Source organism: Leptosomus discolor, chromosome 5 (assembly GCF_034619465.1).
Source record: "Leptosomus discolor isolate bLepDis1 chromosome 5, bLepDis1.hap2, whole genome shotgun sequence".
Taxonomy (NCBI): domain Eukaryota; kingdom Metazoa; phylum Chordata; class Aves; order Leptosomiformes; family Leptosomidae; genus Leptosomus; species Leptosomus discolor.
In genome coordinates, this window is record NC_141395.1 from 23,668,027 (window position 1) to 23,685,452 (window position 17,426).

The following is a 17,426-nucleotide window of genomic DNA, read 5'->3' on the forward strand; positions in this document are numbered from 1 at the left end:
CTTCCATCACATGAATGGCATGTGCTCACATAGACTCTTTTGAAGTGGATTTTACTGTATGTTTGGGACCATCCTGAATGCTCTATTCCAGCTTGTTTTGGACTTTTAATAGCTTTCTTGAAATCCCTGACTTATGTGAAAAGAATTTTTTTTTTTTCTGTTTGTCTGGTACTTAATCAGCAGGCATTCATTAACAGTTGAGAGAATTACTGGCGTTTTCAACAGAGGGGCCAAGAGTTGATAAAACTGTACAAGTGCATTGCGCACAGATCTTGTATAATAGAGAAATGCATTATAAAGACAAGAGGATGTTATAATTGAAAGTTATGTTTACTGAGAAAATATAACAGTTGAATTTTCTTTCTGTTGAGGGTAGCCTATATGGGGCAGAAATTTGTATTCCAGTACTGCATTTCTGATGCTAGTTGTCTTCTGATCACCTCTGACATTTCTAAAGGATCTCATCATCACAACAGTCTTTAGAGATAGATGAACAGAGGTCATAACTTTCTTCCAAAGATGAAGGTGACTCATGTTCTCTGATTTGCCTACAGAAATGTCTAATTCAACTGATGATCATAGAAAACAGAAGTCCTACTTGCTTCCACATTGAGGCTTCCTGTGTTGTTAATCAGCATATTGATTTTTTTGTTGGCACTTTTAATTAGTTTTATTTTAAAGCAGATTGCTGAAGAATCTTTAGGCAGTACTATTAGCAAATGTGACATAAAGACTCTTAAAACATCCTGGAATATTTAATATGTGTCCTTTTATTTTTAATTCAAAGGATGCTGTGACAATATGCACTCTGGGAATAGGAACTGCTTTTGGAGAGTCCATTCTGGATAACACTCCTCGCCATGCAACCATTGTTACCAGAGAATATAGCGAGCTCCTTCGAATTGAGCAGAAGGACTTTAAAGCACTTTGGGAGGTAAATTCAGATTTATTTGCAATTTATGCAGAAAAAAGTGATTTAACCTTTCAAGTGTTTGTAATGAAATATGAGCACATTTATACCGTAAGCAAAGTAATAATTCTTTTAAATTAGTTTGGATGAAAAGGAAGGTCTTTTTGCTCTTTTTAGTGCTTCATATTCTGCATGATTACATACTCCTGTATTTCTTTTTGTGGGCTTCTTCTAATGAAATAACTTAGGTGAAATTTCTGGTGGAATTTATTTGTATACTGCAGGTGTTGCTTTCTTAGCCTTAAACTTGCTTTTATTGCCAGCATTTATAGGAAGAGTCTATCCTTAATATACTCTTGATATTTTACGTTATTCTCCTTTACTCCTGTCTCATCACCGGCTGTAAAGGGTTTAGAATTTGCAGATGGATTAAATCACTTAAAAATTAAGTTACTGATTCATGTGAATTCCCTTAAAAGTTTCCTTTGTGGAGAGCATACTGCTGAGGTTCTTCATTCTGTAATGTGTGAGTACTTTGGTATCCATGCTAAGAAGACTTCATTAATATGTTACTGTGCTAAGTTACTGAACTTCAGTCAGTTTGAATTTTTGTAAGGATTACACTTGATTTGAAAAGCGTTCTGGGAGTTGGAAGGCATGCTGTTGCCCTGGCCTACACTCTTGCCAATTAGTACTGCCAGCTTGTTTCAAATGGTGACTGTACACATTTAGGTGTTGTGTAGAGCTGTCAGATAGTGTGATGGTGTCCTAAAGTTGCAGATCTAGGGACATGAACTGTATTTGAGAAATAGATGCTGGTTGTAGCATTTTAGTTCAGCTTCTCTCTTAAGTGCAGACGGATGGGTTGTTTTTTGTCTTTTGAGCAGTATTGTACTCCAAATAATTGTCCTAAAGCAGTACTAAAATAAGGATATCAGAAAGAAAATCAAATTCACAACTAGCTACAGTGACTGAGGAAACAGCGCGAGTATCACCTGTCTGCAAATATGTTGCCTTGAGCATAATTAATGGTGCAGCATGACCAAGGCATGAAAGACCAATGTGTGAATGAAATATGCTTGCCATTGAATGCTCTGACAATAGCAGATTTCATTCTTTGAATTGCAAAGCCATACTTTGTACTGTTTTTTTGGCCATGTCTACAGCTAAAATAAGACGCTTGTAAAGTCTCCTAGCAAATTTGAAGAAACGCACAATGCAATATGTTTCTGCAGTTCCTGCCTTTTTCTCTGCAGGAGCTACATTAAAAGATTAAACATGCAGTGGTCTCGTCTGTTTTAATGTATGCTACACTTACCACTGGTCAGAAGCTTTTCATGTAGATGGTGCTTTGCAAGCTCATGATGGAGGAGAATAAATCCAATTGCAGGTTTCTCAAGTAATATTTTTTTTTAATTCACTTTTAATTCATAGAATCACAGAATGTTAGGGGTTAGAAGGGACCTCAAAAGATCATCTAGTCCAACCCCCCTGCCAGAGCAGGACCAGGAGAATCATTTCTGCTATGTATATGACTTTCCTGCTGAGCATTCAGAGACTCTTTTTTTTTCTTATCAGAAATGTTGGGGGAGTGGAGGTTAAGTTCTCTTCTCAAAAACTTTCACTCTTAAAACATACTTAAAGTTGTTTTAAAACAAAATGCTGATGTAATTTGCTCTTTAATCACCAATACAATGTTGTTTCTAACAGTTTTGCTGATTTTGGTGAGTTTTTTGATGATAGATGCTTTTAGAAAAGGTCATGTGTGTTGAAAGTATTTGAAGCTATCATAGGGAGCCTTAGCCCACGTCTCGTATATTGCAGATTTTAATGAAATTGTGCAGTAGAGCATGTCATAGATGCTGCAGGTGTCAGTCACAGACCACAGTTTAGCTTTGTGATGCTTCTTTGCCTTTTGTGCGGTTTTACAGTGAACTTTTAATGTATTTTGGTGTGCTTTCTTTCAAGGAGGCTATCCCTGTGCTTTTAGTGAGTTGAAAATTAGGCTATGAAATACAGCTTTGCTGGTCAGTCTGAGGTAGAATTAAGTTGTTTATTTTTTTCACGGCAGTATTTGTTTCCTTGCAATCTACTAATCTCAAAGCTTACATTAACTGCAGCTAAGGTGTGAGAAACAGAGAATGTTCAAAACAGACAGAAAATTATTTAAGAAAATTCCCCCCAAATATACGAGCCATAGCAGCAGTAGTATATTATTATTGTTATTGTTAACTGAAGGAAAGTAAACACTTTTCTTCCATGAAACTTTTTGTTATGTTATGGATGCTGTGTTCTGTCTACCTTATCCTAAGATTCATATATCTTTGCTGTGACAAAGCTTGTATGGGGGAATGGTTATTGATACAGTGACGTGCCATTCAGATAATTTTTTAATTTGTTTTTAATGAAAACCCATACAAAGTCAAGAATGGATCACAGATTTTTATTATCAGTGGTACCATGGGAAAAATGTGAGAAGGCAACAATGTTAATGTCATTACAATTCAGGTATGGTGAAGAACTAAAATCTTGTGCACACAAGTTGCAACTCTTCAGATAATGAGAATTTAGTTCCAGAAAGTAGTAGTTTCTCCATTAAAAAAAAAAGTTGAATAATTCTGAAATAATATAATATTATAGTTTAAGAACAACCTAAATAAACTATAGGGTTGGAATTCTTAAAATAGTTACTGCTTTTATGGACGTAGTATTTTTATAATTAATAATAGAAGTGCAAAAAATACATTTTGTGTATGATTACATTTTTGGTTGGTTTTGGTTGTTTTTTTTTTTTTCCCGATGAAATTCACTTTTGGGGAAATTTCCTTTTTTCCTTCTTTTGAGGGAAAGAACGATGAAAACTCTCTGTTAGCTGATTAAAGATTTTTTGGCATGCAGCGCATGGAAATTTCAAGACTGCAATTTTTAATATTCTTTTTTATTATTAGGTTGTGAATATAATCTGTATAAATTGTATAAATGTATAAATTGATTCAGTATTGGCTTTAATGTATTGTACTACTAATCTGAAATATGACTAACAGCTATGAACTTTCCTTCTTTATAATAAAAATTTGTTGACGCTGAAACCTACTGATGAAGTTCATGATTGCAACAAATGTTTTTCTACCACAAACTGCAGCTCTTTGAAAGACAATAAATATCCATTTATACTGCTTATGAAACTTCTAGTATAAATCCTGAAACTGGATTTTAAGAGAGAAAGATACTTTACCTGTCTATTTTAGTTATTTCTCAGTTCAGAAAGAATTTTCAGACTCTGTAACTTAATGTTATGAATTTACAGATTTTTCTGTATTTTGTTTAAATTGAAAAATAGCTTTTCCTGTATTAGCTCTATTGCTCTAAGAAACAATTGTATTGATAAAATGTTTCACCAGATGTAGTTTATTAATATATTTAATGCATAATATACAGCAAAGTCTGTTGATTTCTTTGAGTACAATTACAATTGGGTCTATACCTGAAAGAAGGAGCTTATTACTTCTAAACAGACTTTTTTCTTTTTTATCACTATTCTTCTGTCAGGTTTATACATTTAAATACTCTTTGAGGAAAAGACAGGACATTCTTTATCAAAAATATAATAAGATGCCTTATATAATATACAGAACCACATATTCAGTCAACCCTTTAAATACAGAAAGATTTTCAATGATTTCCAATTTTAACAGTCAGGGAATGCTGGTCAAAACAAACGATGTTGTCCTGATAACAACAATTAGCAGTTAAAATGGCCTAGTCTTTTCTCTAATGACTATATCTGTTGAACTAGCATCCTGTTCAGGAACATCTGTTGACTGTCTAAGCTTACTCATCCTTGGAGGCTTGTTTTTTATCAATGACTGCTATAGCAGATTGGATGTGATGAAATCTCTGGTTAGGTGCTCACACAGCTGAACAGTGTTCCCTGATGAAGAAGCTCTAGGAGGTTATGGGAATCACTGGTGACTTGCCTTTGTGCACCAATTGTCCCTCTTCTTCATCTATGAGGAGCACTTAGAAACATGAAAAAGTTACTGTAACACTGTAGACTTCCAAGGTGCTCTGTGGATCTGTAGGAAGAGGTACATGTTTGTGTTGATAGGAACTTGCTTTCCCTCTTTAGCATCAATGAGTGCTGACTAGCTTGCCTAAAAACCTGTTTCAAAGCATAAAGGAAAATACATCCAAAAATAAACATGAAAGAAAGCTACATACGATGAGCTCTGGTCATGTACATCCTTTTGGGTCACTGGTTTGCCCCACCCCTAATAGTTGGATTCTTTTAAACAGAGTAGGAATGAAATTAATATATTTGAGTAGTGTTATCATTACAGAAGTTCTCTGCACTTCATCCTCAAGCTTTGTTCTTTTATGCAGTTGCAAACTGATTCAAACCCAGACAGGAAGGGAGTGAATCTGCTGAGAGGTGACTTATTTTTAGAGGTCTTTCCTACCACAGTGAATTACTCAGCCTTCCTTGGGTAACATACAAATAACCAATTTCCTTTTGTGTGGAATAAGATTGTGTTAGAAGTTACTGAACATGCCTTGAGAAACATTTGATCTTGAGTAAATGAAGAACAGCTATTACTTCGGTATGCAGTAACTTTGAAGAGAGGGAGTCTTGGCCCTCATAAGGTCAGAATTAATATTTTAATTCTTTTTTATTCATATTCAGCAGCACTTAAACATTTTGTAGTCTGATAAATGGTAGCATAATTTCCTGCTTTTGCCCATCTGATGATAATTCAGTAGCCCTCAGCAGACTTCACTGCTCTGAAAGGATTGCTTTGGGAGAAGCAGCTTTCTTTCCATCTTTGTTTTCTGAACGCTGTGAATGTTAGTTTTTAATGAGCTAGTTTAAAAACAGATCCTCTATCAGAACAGAAGATATTTTACATACTGTTTCAATGGTATGTTTTGTAGGATGTCACATATGAAATGACATGCTGACTTAAATGTAGCACTGTTCAGTGAGTTTTCTGAATTAAGTTCATCAGAATTGAGACCACAGCTCTCAGTGCATTTGTGTGTAATACCGGTTTGTCTTTTTAAGGTATATCTAATCATATCGCTTATATCAAGGTATAATATAATCTTATGCCTCATTTTATGTGCCAGGATTGTGGCTGTAGGAATTACGAAGGCACTGTAAAAATATATCAATGAAAATGAGCATGTAGGGATTTTAATTTGTTTTATCCATTTGGCCATGCTGCAAGTACTTTCTTATCAAAGAATGTTACTGAATGTCACGTAGGAGTTTGCAGTGTCATGCAGTAGGCAGCACTTCAGAGAGCAGCCTTTTCCTTGCCTTAGGCTGCTGGAAAATATATGTTACATTGTTACTTGGCAATGTTCTTGCTGCTTTCTCTGGTAGCCTCCTGAATGCTTCAGCGTATTTGAGGAGTATTAGAAATCTCATGTAAATGTCAGTACTTTCTAATGCACCTTTTCACCAATGAGTATTCCATACCAGTAATTCTTTCCAGTTCATTTAAGTGAGAGATTAAATTTGATCTGAGAAATGAAGTATTGGGAGGGGGGAATCAAACAAAAAATCAGAGTCATGTCCAGCCCCTAAACAAATAGCTTGTTTTATAGTATACTGCTCTGCCAGTTTATTGCCCAGTAATCAACTGCAGAAGTCTTTGCTCTGATTTGCTGATTTCCCATAGGCAAACATAGTAGAGGTATAAAACTGTAGTTAATAAAATACAGAATATTTAGCTTTGCAGGATGGGTGATCATGTGATTTAAAATAGTGAAGTGCTTGGAGACTCACAAAAATATAAAAAGGTACTCATGGAACACTTGTCTGTCTTTACCTGCTTCATGTCTTACTCTTCATTGGCTGCTCAAACTCTGCCTTGATGATTTGTCTCTAGTGGGGTTTTACTTGAGAAATGTGAAAGTGATCAAATTGTAGTAGCTTATATTTGCAGCTGGAATACTGTGTTCACCAACTTCTCAAATAGCCATCTTGTCAGAATAAGGAAGAATTACTCCGTGTTATCAGATACTGAATACAACACAGAAGGAAGACATGGAAGGACCCAAGTGTGTGGTATCTGTTGCCTTATGCTGTTTGCAAGTTTTCAGCTGATGAACAATTCAAATTTTTATGCAAAGAAACAGAGCCATTGAAAAATGAAGTGATGATAGGCAAGCAATTTTTTTCCTGGAGTAACACATGGAAGGAGGAGGAATATAAGAAGTCTTCCTCCGTCCCCAGCTTTAGGATATGACAGTAAACACAGAATTGGCAAGATGTAAGGAAAGCTTTGAAAGTAACTAACATCCCACCTTCATACCTTCTGTGTTAATACTGGTAAAGCATGCAAGTAAGTAGCAGGAAAAGATTGCAAAATTATTATTATACCAAGAAGTGCCAGATTGTGTTCCCAGTTTTGCTGGTGTGAATTGAGCATATTTCAAGTGAATACAGTACAACTGCTTTGATGCTTTGATACACATGGAGCTAAGTGGGAACAGTCTGTCCTTTAGTGCTGCTGTTACATTGGGTTTTGACCATCCTTGTAGTTTGCTTTTGTTTTTTTTTTCCTCTGGTTTTGCTTTGCCAGACTTTTCCAGTTTTAACAAGTGATGCTCGTTCTGGTAGAGCAGATTTAAACAAATATGGCACGGCATTCTATCAGTAGCCAGACTGCCATGTTTGTCAGCATAGCAAAACAGTGACTGCTGCTTTCATTCAGGTGTATTAATCACTTCATGTTTTAAAAAATGGATTCAGATTTTGTGAACACTGTTTATGACAGTGTATCTCCTAAGGTAACCTTCCTGGCCATTGGCAGTGGAGAAACATATCTAGGAACTAGATTTTTCACTTCCATAATGAAGCTTTTCTCTTGGCATGATATGTACTGATGGAAGCGCACAAGTCTTTTGATAGAGTTTTGCTATGATATGTGCTTTGCTAAATAATGGCATTTATTCAGGTCATAATCAGTAATTGTCCACTTCTGCTGTGCCATTATGTACGATACTCGGTATTGTCAGTGAGGCACAATTTCTGCAGAAGAGCAAGGGATCCAGTTAGTTTTAACTCTGTGAGTTTCCCTTTCTTTGTTGTTGTCCTTGGTTTAAGGTGACAGAAATAGGCACTTCAGACACCCCTTAAGCGACTGAAGAGATTGAAAAATAACAAGCTGGTTGGAAAGGCCTGATGCTTCCTTATGTGTCTCTGCAACAGACTTTCCTGGTGCATGTTCTTGTATGTCATCCCTACATCAGTTTGCACCTCAGTCTCCCAGTTTATTCTGAATCTATTTCATCAGGAACATTTTCCAACTGTGTCACTGATCACCATGCAGAGATGGAATGAGGCTTTGTAGACCTGATTTTTCTTAAACTGTACTAGTACGTCATTTCACTTAGGTGCAATTCTGTATCACTTTAGCAAACCCATCAGCTTGAAGCCCCTGTTGAATCCTATTATACCAGACCCTGTGCAAAAATATATTATCATTCCGATTTACAGCCATTGTAAATGTTTATATGTTTATTAGCACTTCAAAGAGTTTTAAATTATATTGCAGAAAGCTTGACTTATTTGAGGTTCCTTCTTGGATAAAAGAAACACCCAGTGAGCATGTCAGTCTCTCTGTTAAGTAATGCCTTTATTGGTTTTCTCATATTTTATCATGGTTAGAGGTAAAGTTGAAAAATATGAATTCATCCAATTTTCAAGAAAAGAAATTATTTTGATTAATTCCTAAAATATTTAAATTACAGAAGAACATCTGACAAACTGAAATTTATACACTTAAAGTCTGCAGATGCTTTTGAGGCTGCTGTTTTTCTTTGAAGCTTTACTGCCAAACTTGCACTTTCTATAACCAGCTTTTTTATTAGTGAAGAAAGTGCTTTTCATCCTCAGCAGATTGTATTATTAAATGTGGTATCTCTAAGCATGATGTGCTAAATGGCAAAAACATATATTGCAAAACACAACTGGGAGCCCACAAATCTTATTTCAGGGAGCAAACTTCTGGTCTTTCATTAGTTTATTTTTATTAGGTAAAAATGTCTTTCAGAAGAATCATAGGATTTGAAGCTTATAAAATAGTTTCTGGCTTTTTACCCAAATGTACATTTTAGCTGCAAATATGTGTCTCATTCTTATCTGTCACAGAGAGGAAAAAATGCATAACGCAGAATTATGGCTTTGTAGATATGTGTGTATATAATCTGCTATAAAATCATAGAATCATAGAATGGTTTGCGTTGAAAGGGACCTCACAGTGAAGAAGTTCTTCCTAATATCTAATCTAAATCTACCCCCTTTCAGTTTCATTACCCGTCATCCTATCACTACCCTCCCTGATAGAGTCCCTCCCCACCTTTCCTGTCGGCCCCCTTTAAGTACTGAAAGGTCTCCCCAGAGCCTTCTCTTCTCCAGGCTGAACAACCACAACTCTCTCAGCCTGTGCTCATAGAGGAGGTGCTCCAGCCTCCCCGATCATCTTCATGGCCCTGCTCTGGGCCTGCTCAAGCAGGTGTGTGTCTTTCTTGTGCTGAGAACTCCAGAGCTGAACACAGTACTGTAGGTGGGGTCTCACCAGAGCAGAGTAGAGAGGGAGAATCACCTCCATCAACCTGCTGGCCACACTGCTTTTGATGCAGCCCGGGATGTGGTTGCCTTTCTGGGCTCTGACCATGCATTGCTGGCTCATATTCATTTTTTCATCTACCAGTGCCCCCAAGTCCTTCTCTGCAGAGCTGCTCTCAATCCACTCATCACCCAGCCTGTATCTGTGCTTGGGATTGCCCCAACCCAGGTGCAGGACCTTGCACTTGGCCTTGTTGAACTTCATGAAGTTCACATGGGCCCACGTCTCCAGCCTGTCAAGGTCCCTCTGGATGGCCTCCCTTCCCTTCAGCATGTCAACAGCACCACACAGCTTGGTGTCGTCAGCAAACTTGCTGAGGGTGCACTCAATTCCACTGTCCATGTCACCAACAAAGATGTTAAATAGCACCAGTCCCAATACCGACCCTTGAGGAATGCCACTTATCACTGGTTTCCACTCAGACATCAAGCCATTGACCGTGACTCTCTGAGTGCAACCATCCAGCCAATTCCTGATCCACCGAGTGATCCATCCATTAAATCCGTGTCTCTCCAGTTTAGAGACAAGGGTGTTGTGCGAGACAGTGTTGAACGCTTTACACAAGTCATGGTAGATGATGTTGGTTGATCTTCCCCCGCCAAAGCTGTAATCCCATCATAAAAGGCCACCAAATTTGTCAGGCACAATTTGCCCTTAGTGAAGCCATGTTGGCTGTCACCAATCACTTCCTTATTTTCCATGTGCCCTAGCATAGTTTCCAGGAGAATGCACTCCATGATCTTGCTGGGCACAGAGGTGAGACTGACTGGCCTGTAGTTCCCTGTGTCTTTCTTTTCTCCCTTTTTGAAAATGGGGGTTATGTTTCCTCTTTTCCAGACAGTGGCAACTTTGCCAGGCAGCCACGACTTCTCAAGTATGATGGATAGTGGCTTAGCCACTTTATCTGCCAGTTCCCTCAGGACCCACGGATGCATCACATCAGGTCCCGTGGACTTGTGCACCCTCAGGTTCCTTATATGGTCTTGAACCTGATCTTCTCCTACAGTGGCCGGTTCTTCATTCTGCCTTTGCCTTCCACGACTCTGGCAGTGTGGCTGGAGCACTTGCCAGTGAAGACTGAGGCAAAAAAGTCATTGAGTACCTCAGACTTCTCCATATCCTGGATAGCCAGTCTCCTGTTTCCTTCCAGAGAGGGCCCACATTGTCTCTAGTCTTCCTTTTGTCGCTGATGTACCTATAGAAGCTTTTCTTGTTGCACTTGATGTCCCTGGCCAGGTTTAATTCTAGCAGGGCCTTGGCTTTCCTAACTAGATCCCTGGCTGCCCCGGCACTTTCTCTGTATTCCTCCCAGGCTACCTGTCCTTGCTTCCACCCTCTGTGGACTTTATTTTTGTTTTGAGTTTGTCCATGATCTCCTTGTTCATCCACGCAGGCCTCCTGGCACTTTTGCCTGACTTCCTCTTCATTGAGATGCATTGCTCCTGCACTTGGAGGAGGTGATCCTTGAATAATGACCAGCTGTCTTGGGCCCCTCTTCCCTCCAGGGCTGTATCCCACGGTACTCTGCCAAGCAGTTCCCTCAAGAGGCCAAAGTCTGCTCTCCTGAATTCCAGGGTAGAGAGCTTGCTGTGCATCGTCCTTGCTGTTCTAAGAGTTTTGAACTCCACCATCTCATGATCACTGCATCCAAGGCTGCCTTTGAGCTTCACATTCTCCTCCAGCCCCTCCTTGTTGGTAAGAACAAGGTCCAGCATGGCTCCTCTCCTCGTTGGCTGCTCTACCACTAGGAGAAGGTAGTTACCATCAACATATTCCAGGAACCTCCTGGATTGCTTGTGCCCTGCTGTGTTGTTCCTCCCAAGAGATATCAGGGTGGTTGAAGTTCCCCATGAGGACCAGGGCTTGGGAATGTGAGGCAGCTCCTATCTGTCCGTAGAGGGCCTCATCTGCATGGTCTTCCTGGTTGGGCAGCCTGTAGCAGACCCCCACTGTAAAGTCACCTGTCCCTGCCCTCCCTTTAGGCCTGACCCGTAAGCACTCGATCAGCTCCTTGTCCATCCCCAGGCGGAGCTCTGTGTGCCTCAGCTGGTCATTGACATAGAGGGTGACACTCCCTCCTCACCCATCCTTCCTGCAGAGCCTTTATCCTTCTATTCCAACACTCCAGTCATAGCAGCCATCCCACCATGTCGTTGTGATGTCATCTGTCTATCTAGTATGTATTATCTATATATATTGCTACATTAGATTCATAGTTGCCTTGTCAAACTTCTGTGTCAGATTGCCTGGAGCTTTGGTTCTAACTCCATTTGTGGTTGACCGTGTCCTTTCCTGCCTTAGAATGGGTACCAAAGTGATCAACTTATCGATTCGGATTTGACACAGACAGTCTGCTCCTTAGCTCAGACACTGGGTCACATGTGGATGAGTTTATTTTGGAGATGGACTCTTTCTGATCTTCTGGTCAGTGTTACCATCTCAATCCTTGATTTCTTTTCAGATTAGTCGTGGTTTTTCTTCCTTACACAAAGGTTTAATCTATTATTACTGGTTCCTTCAGGTTCTTGAGAAAAATAGTAAGCCCTTAGAAGCTTCCTTTAAGGAATGAGTTTTTGTTACTTTACAGCAATGGATATGATTGTGTGTTTCTCCAAGGGATTCCTATAGGATGTGTGCTTGCATGCTGCATTTAAATGGGTGCTTTCTGCTTGTGCTGTATAATGGATCAGGCAAATAATGTGATACCATTTATTAGATCAATGGATATGTTTTAATATTGACATTTTAAAAATCCATTAGCTTAAACCTGCTGGCATTAAAAAAAAAACAGAGATCTTTGACAAAATAAGATCTGTGGCAGTAGATCTGATGCAGATTAACACAAACTAAAAGGAAGGTTATTGTATTATATTAGCTATTATATATTATTTTTTTATTATGACCGTCTTGTTCGGTTTATAAAATATTTTGTAAAAAAATTTTTTTTGGTAAAAATATTGTTTGCTTTTCTGTAGCAAGAAAAATTGAACCTACAAGTCCTATTTAGCAGAATGTAAGTTCCTCCTTCCTTAAGGAAGCATTCCCTTGAATGAGCATTCAACACCTTAAAACTCAAAACAAGCTAAACTCCAGACATTATAATTTTATTAGATATATGGATTAATAAATGGGCTCACAAAGAGAGTGCCCTTTGCTTGCCTTCGTACAGTTCTGATAGATGTCTTTTCCTGGTCATAGTCAGAGCTGTAAGGTTCAATGTTTGCCCTTTTCCTTAGTCTGGTTCCTCCCCTCTTTTCATCCATGGTGAAACTGTACCTTATTGAAGTCAATAAGCATTGTGGGATTTCAGCCCAGGTAATTACTAATTGCTTCTTTCTCCTTGTATAATATGCAGCACAGGCTGTTGGCAGGAGGTTTAAATCCTCTTTACCATCTTCCCTTCTGTAACAGTTTCTATCCACTGACGTAGCTGATGCAACGTCAGAGCATGAGGCTGGAATCACTCAAATGATTTTGTGGCTTAGTAGTTCAGGGGTGCTTAACAAAATGGTCAACCCAATACTCATACTGAGCTAAATGGTATCAAAGAGGCATCACGGAGGTACACTTAATAATGAAGATATAAAAGACTAAGAACTGAATATGGAATATCTCTCCTGTGGCAGAGAAAAAGAACGGCAGGGCCCAGCCTGTCATCTGTGCTGATGATGGCCAGTCCCAGATTTCAAGAAGAAAAAGAGATTTAAAACTACAAAAATCCCGACACCCCCAAAGCCCCAGGTAATCCACATGCATGCTCCTTGTTTCAATCTGGACAGTGGTACTCAACACTTACAGTTCTCAGGGTTAGTGAGTGTTCCTCTAATTCCATTAGTTCAGTGGGCTACAAAATTCCTAGAAATCTGTTCACCAGCAATGTGAAAATATCAGGCCCTTTGAAATGTTTAAATTTCAAGGGGATTGATGGAAAACCTGTTCACGGATAGTTATTTTTCTTTTGGTGAATGGTTATTTATGCTGCAAATATTCAAGAACAGCACATAATAAGAAAAGGTGGACTTCTAAGGCATGTGCACCCTGTATTTTTATACTTTTATTTTTATAATGAAGCAGATGTTCACAGAATTCATGTTTTCATCTAATATTTCTGTAACAGGCTGTTGTTGAACTCAGTGGTTTATCAGAATTTGTGGATTCATACTATCAGTCTGATGTGATGCTTAAGGCTCAATTTCTTTATCTCTCATCTCATGCCTGATTAGATAAGACCACTAGTGTATGTTTCCTCTGAACTCCGCTTAAAATAGTTACTCAGTTAAATCTCAAATAAAGAAGTTAAAAGAAAGCCGAAACTCACAAATATAAATTTACACACTAAATATCTTCTGACCAAACTTCTGTTCAGTTTAAATTACACTGATGAAATACTCTTGGGCTTCTAGATGCTGTGCTTAGCTCTAAGCCAGTCTTCTACACCTTTTTTTTGAGCGTGATAAATAATCAGCATTTAAAATTAAACCTTGCCATCCTGCATTTAGTACTTACTGAAACAATTCAGCTTGCTTTCATTTTAACCTCTGACCATTTCCTGAGTAATTTTTATTTAATTTTGCATCCCACCTGTCTATGTTTATCCCATACCAGGGGCTAAACTGTAGCAGTTACTCTATCACCCAGTGATCCCTCTCTAGTTGAGAAGTGGAATCAGGAAAAGGAGAGGTGATCCAAAGGTTGAAACAAAGACAGATTTAATGAAAACAGCAAAGCAAATAAGGTATAGAAAGTTATACTCAGCCTAGAATGTCTGGCCCTCACAGTCCTCAGGAGGAGAAGGAAAGAGGAGGAGAAACCCCAGCCAGAACACCCACAAGAACTCCCACAGAAACTCCCCTTCCTCAGCAAACCTTCCACCTTTATAACAATCATGACATTATAGTATGGGCTACGGGCTGACTTGAAACTGCTAATGGTCTGCCTACAGTACCTGGCCTATGATTCTATCCCAGCCAAACCAGGACACTACCTCTTTTGACCTTTGAAAAATATCTTTCCTGACTACCAATGTAAACCATTTTCTTGGAGTATTAACCACTTCATTTTCCAAAACAGACAAACAAACTTCATTCTCTTAATTTCCACACAACCCTCTCCAGGGTTAGTAGAAACAGGTATAATATCATCGTTTTGTTTTAGCATAATAAAAATATGCATTACAATATGATTTTTGTATGACCTGGTCTTTGAGAAACTGAGTCCTTCAAAGAAATCATGCTGTTCTGAAAGGACTGAGTTATGAGGAAATTGTTTGAGTTACTTAGGCCTTTATGCTTAATTCTCTCTAGGGATAATGCTAGAGACTCTCAATACAATTAAGGAAAGATTAAAAGCTCAGTACAGGCTTATTTTCTCTCTTCTTTCTTTCTTTCTGCCAGTGTCCTTCAAGCCGGTATCCTCTCTAGAAGCATGTAACGTTTTTCAAAAGCCTTTTTTCTTTTTGCCATCATTTCTCAGGCATTTTTCTGGTATGTGTCTCTTCTACAGATTAATGAATATGGTTTCGCTTTCTGCATTTGTTGCTTTTGATCTTGCTAACATTTAATGCCAGTTGTAGGGGTTCATTGGGTATTTCTCCTTAGGTTTATCTGTGACATATATTAGATAACCAGGGATCACTAAGCAGTTAGGAAATAATTCTTGCACTGCTGAAGTTGGTGAGAATTATGCCATCACTTAGTATTCCTTAGAACGTTGGCTCTGCAAAGCTAAAGGAGTGAAATGCAGTAGAAGTGTAGACAATTAAGCAGATATGTCTGAATACACCGATTACTGAGAAGGTACCTGTTTTATGTAGTGCTTTATCAGAGAAGAGCTACACTGCAAGCTGAGCATGTAATAGTTGGAGCATTTACCTATGCTGTTGCTGTGGTATGGTTGAGAGATTATATGCTTTGAGATTACAACAGAAGTTCACATCAAAACTCTGATCTTTGCAGCTTATTTCTGTCTGATGTATTTATGTACATCTGCCATATGGAGTTGCCTTATAGAGGGTGTTACTTCCATCTGATCTCATACACAAAATGTATGTTGTGTCATTTTATTCTGAGACAGACTTTTCCTGTTTTAACAACAGAATGTGGATTTTTTTACCTTTGAATCTTTCTGAAGAATTACTTGATATGACCTCAGAAAATCATGCGTGCTACCAGTCAGCCCACAAGTATTTATACTTGAATGGATTGTTGTCAACTTTGTACTCTAAAATTATGTAAAGGTGTGAGGCACGAAAATCCTGGAAATGCTTCAAGCCCTAGCAATGGTAGGAATACAGATTTTACTATCATAAGAATTCTCTAAGGGATTGATTTTACAGGGGCATCCATACTATTAGTCCAAGTATCATTACAGAATGGTACATGAATTACATTTCCTGGTATCCATTGACTGGACAATGCCTTTGGATGAGAATTGAGTTAGTCTGTATTGAATAAAATGTAAAGAATGGTTGTTACATGCAGCAGCAGATCATGCATTATGTTTTCCCTCCTTATTTAACAAAATAATTCATACTACTTGTATGAATTGTATGCTTTTTTATGTGTGAGAAAACAGTAGACCCACAAAAAACAACCGTTGTGATGCTGTTCTGTTGCAAGTAGCCTTTGCAGGGAGATAGAGAGGTACTTTGTATCTGCCTGCTCACCTGAGGAAGAACAATAGCAAAGCTCACCTTTTATGGTAATATGTATATGTAAAAATAATATAAAATGTCTAGAAAGAAATAGGTTCTTGACTGTGATTGACTATTTATTCTTCCTTGTGCCCAGCTAATGCAAAGGTTTAGCATGTTTCTTCTGTCTTTGCCAATTAACATTTCTTTTAATTTTTCATTTTAAGGATACCTTTATTGCTAAAACTTCCTCTTCTTTATTTCAGTCTACATATGAATATCTTCATTGTCTGATAATGCTGTTGCCACATGCACAAATGAAAATTATTAATTTAATATGCTAAAGAGCTTTATAGAGAAGGAAAAAGCAAGTCTTACTTTGAAAGCTGTTAAACTAATAATGAATGCTATCTTTGTATTAGAAATGTTCTTTTGAAGTGAACATTTTTGAATCGTTTGCTTTGTGTGAGGAGAATTTGTTATAGGAGATGTCCATGTGACTGTCCCCCAAATTGGATTGCTCAGCATGATGAAAATAAATTGAAACATATATAAAAGTTTTGAAACTATAGAAAAGAAAATCTCTTAATGTTGCTAGTTTAATTTTCAAACTGTAAGCAGGGTATGTGCTGCATAACTGGTCATGAATGTGCTGCCTTCTCTAGTGTGATCTCTGTCTTGGCATTTTTACTGCCACAGCAGTGCTCATCTATTTACACTAGGCATTAATCACGAACTGCTGCATAAGAGAAGTGGGGGGAAGGTATTCTTGTTTTGTTATATACTCTGCATGGTGAGAGGGCAGCTGCATGGATTAAGTATTTGGAATCTTAAAACAAGATGGAGGAGTTCCTTTAAGTTGTGTTTACTTTTGTTAACAGTGTGTAGAAAGGCACAATATTCTTAAGCCAAACCTGTCCAATTCCGCTAATTTAATTGCAGTACTGGACAGTAGAATTTGCCATGCCTGTGGCAGAAGGCTGCACATACTGTGTATTCTCTCATTGTGACCAATACCTGTTATTTCAGAGAAGCTTGTAGAAAAGCCCTTGATGAACTGTTTCTTTATTGTAAAAATGGAGTGTAACAGCATAGCATACTGCATAACTAAAAACCTGTCATGCTTCCTCCTCATCAGTCTTCAAGAGTAGGACTGATTCTTTTCCTTTTTTTTTGGAACTAAAATGATGTCTTTATTTAATGAGATCTTTATTTCCGTTTCTGTCATTCCATTCACTGTCTCCAT

At 38.1% G+C, this 17,426-nt stretch overlaps 1 protein-coding gene across 1 annotated transcript in view; it reads left to right on the forward strand.

Moving 5' to 3' along the window:
- The window catches only part of RAPGEF4 (Rap guanine nucleotide exchange factor 4), a 161,568-nt gene that overhangs the window by 21,610 nt on the left and 122,532 nt on the right, over window positions 1-17,426 (forward strand). The window contains exon 4 of the mRNA XM_086466116.1: window positions 788-934. Coding sequence (XP_086322242.1) covers window positions 788-934 — 147 coding nt within the window. The remainder of the gene's footprint in view (window positions 1-787; window positions 935-17,426) is intronic.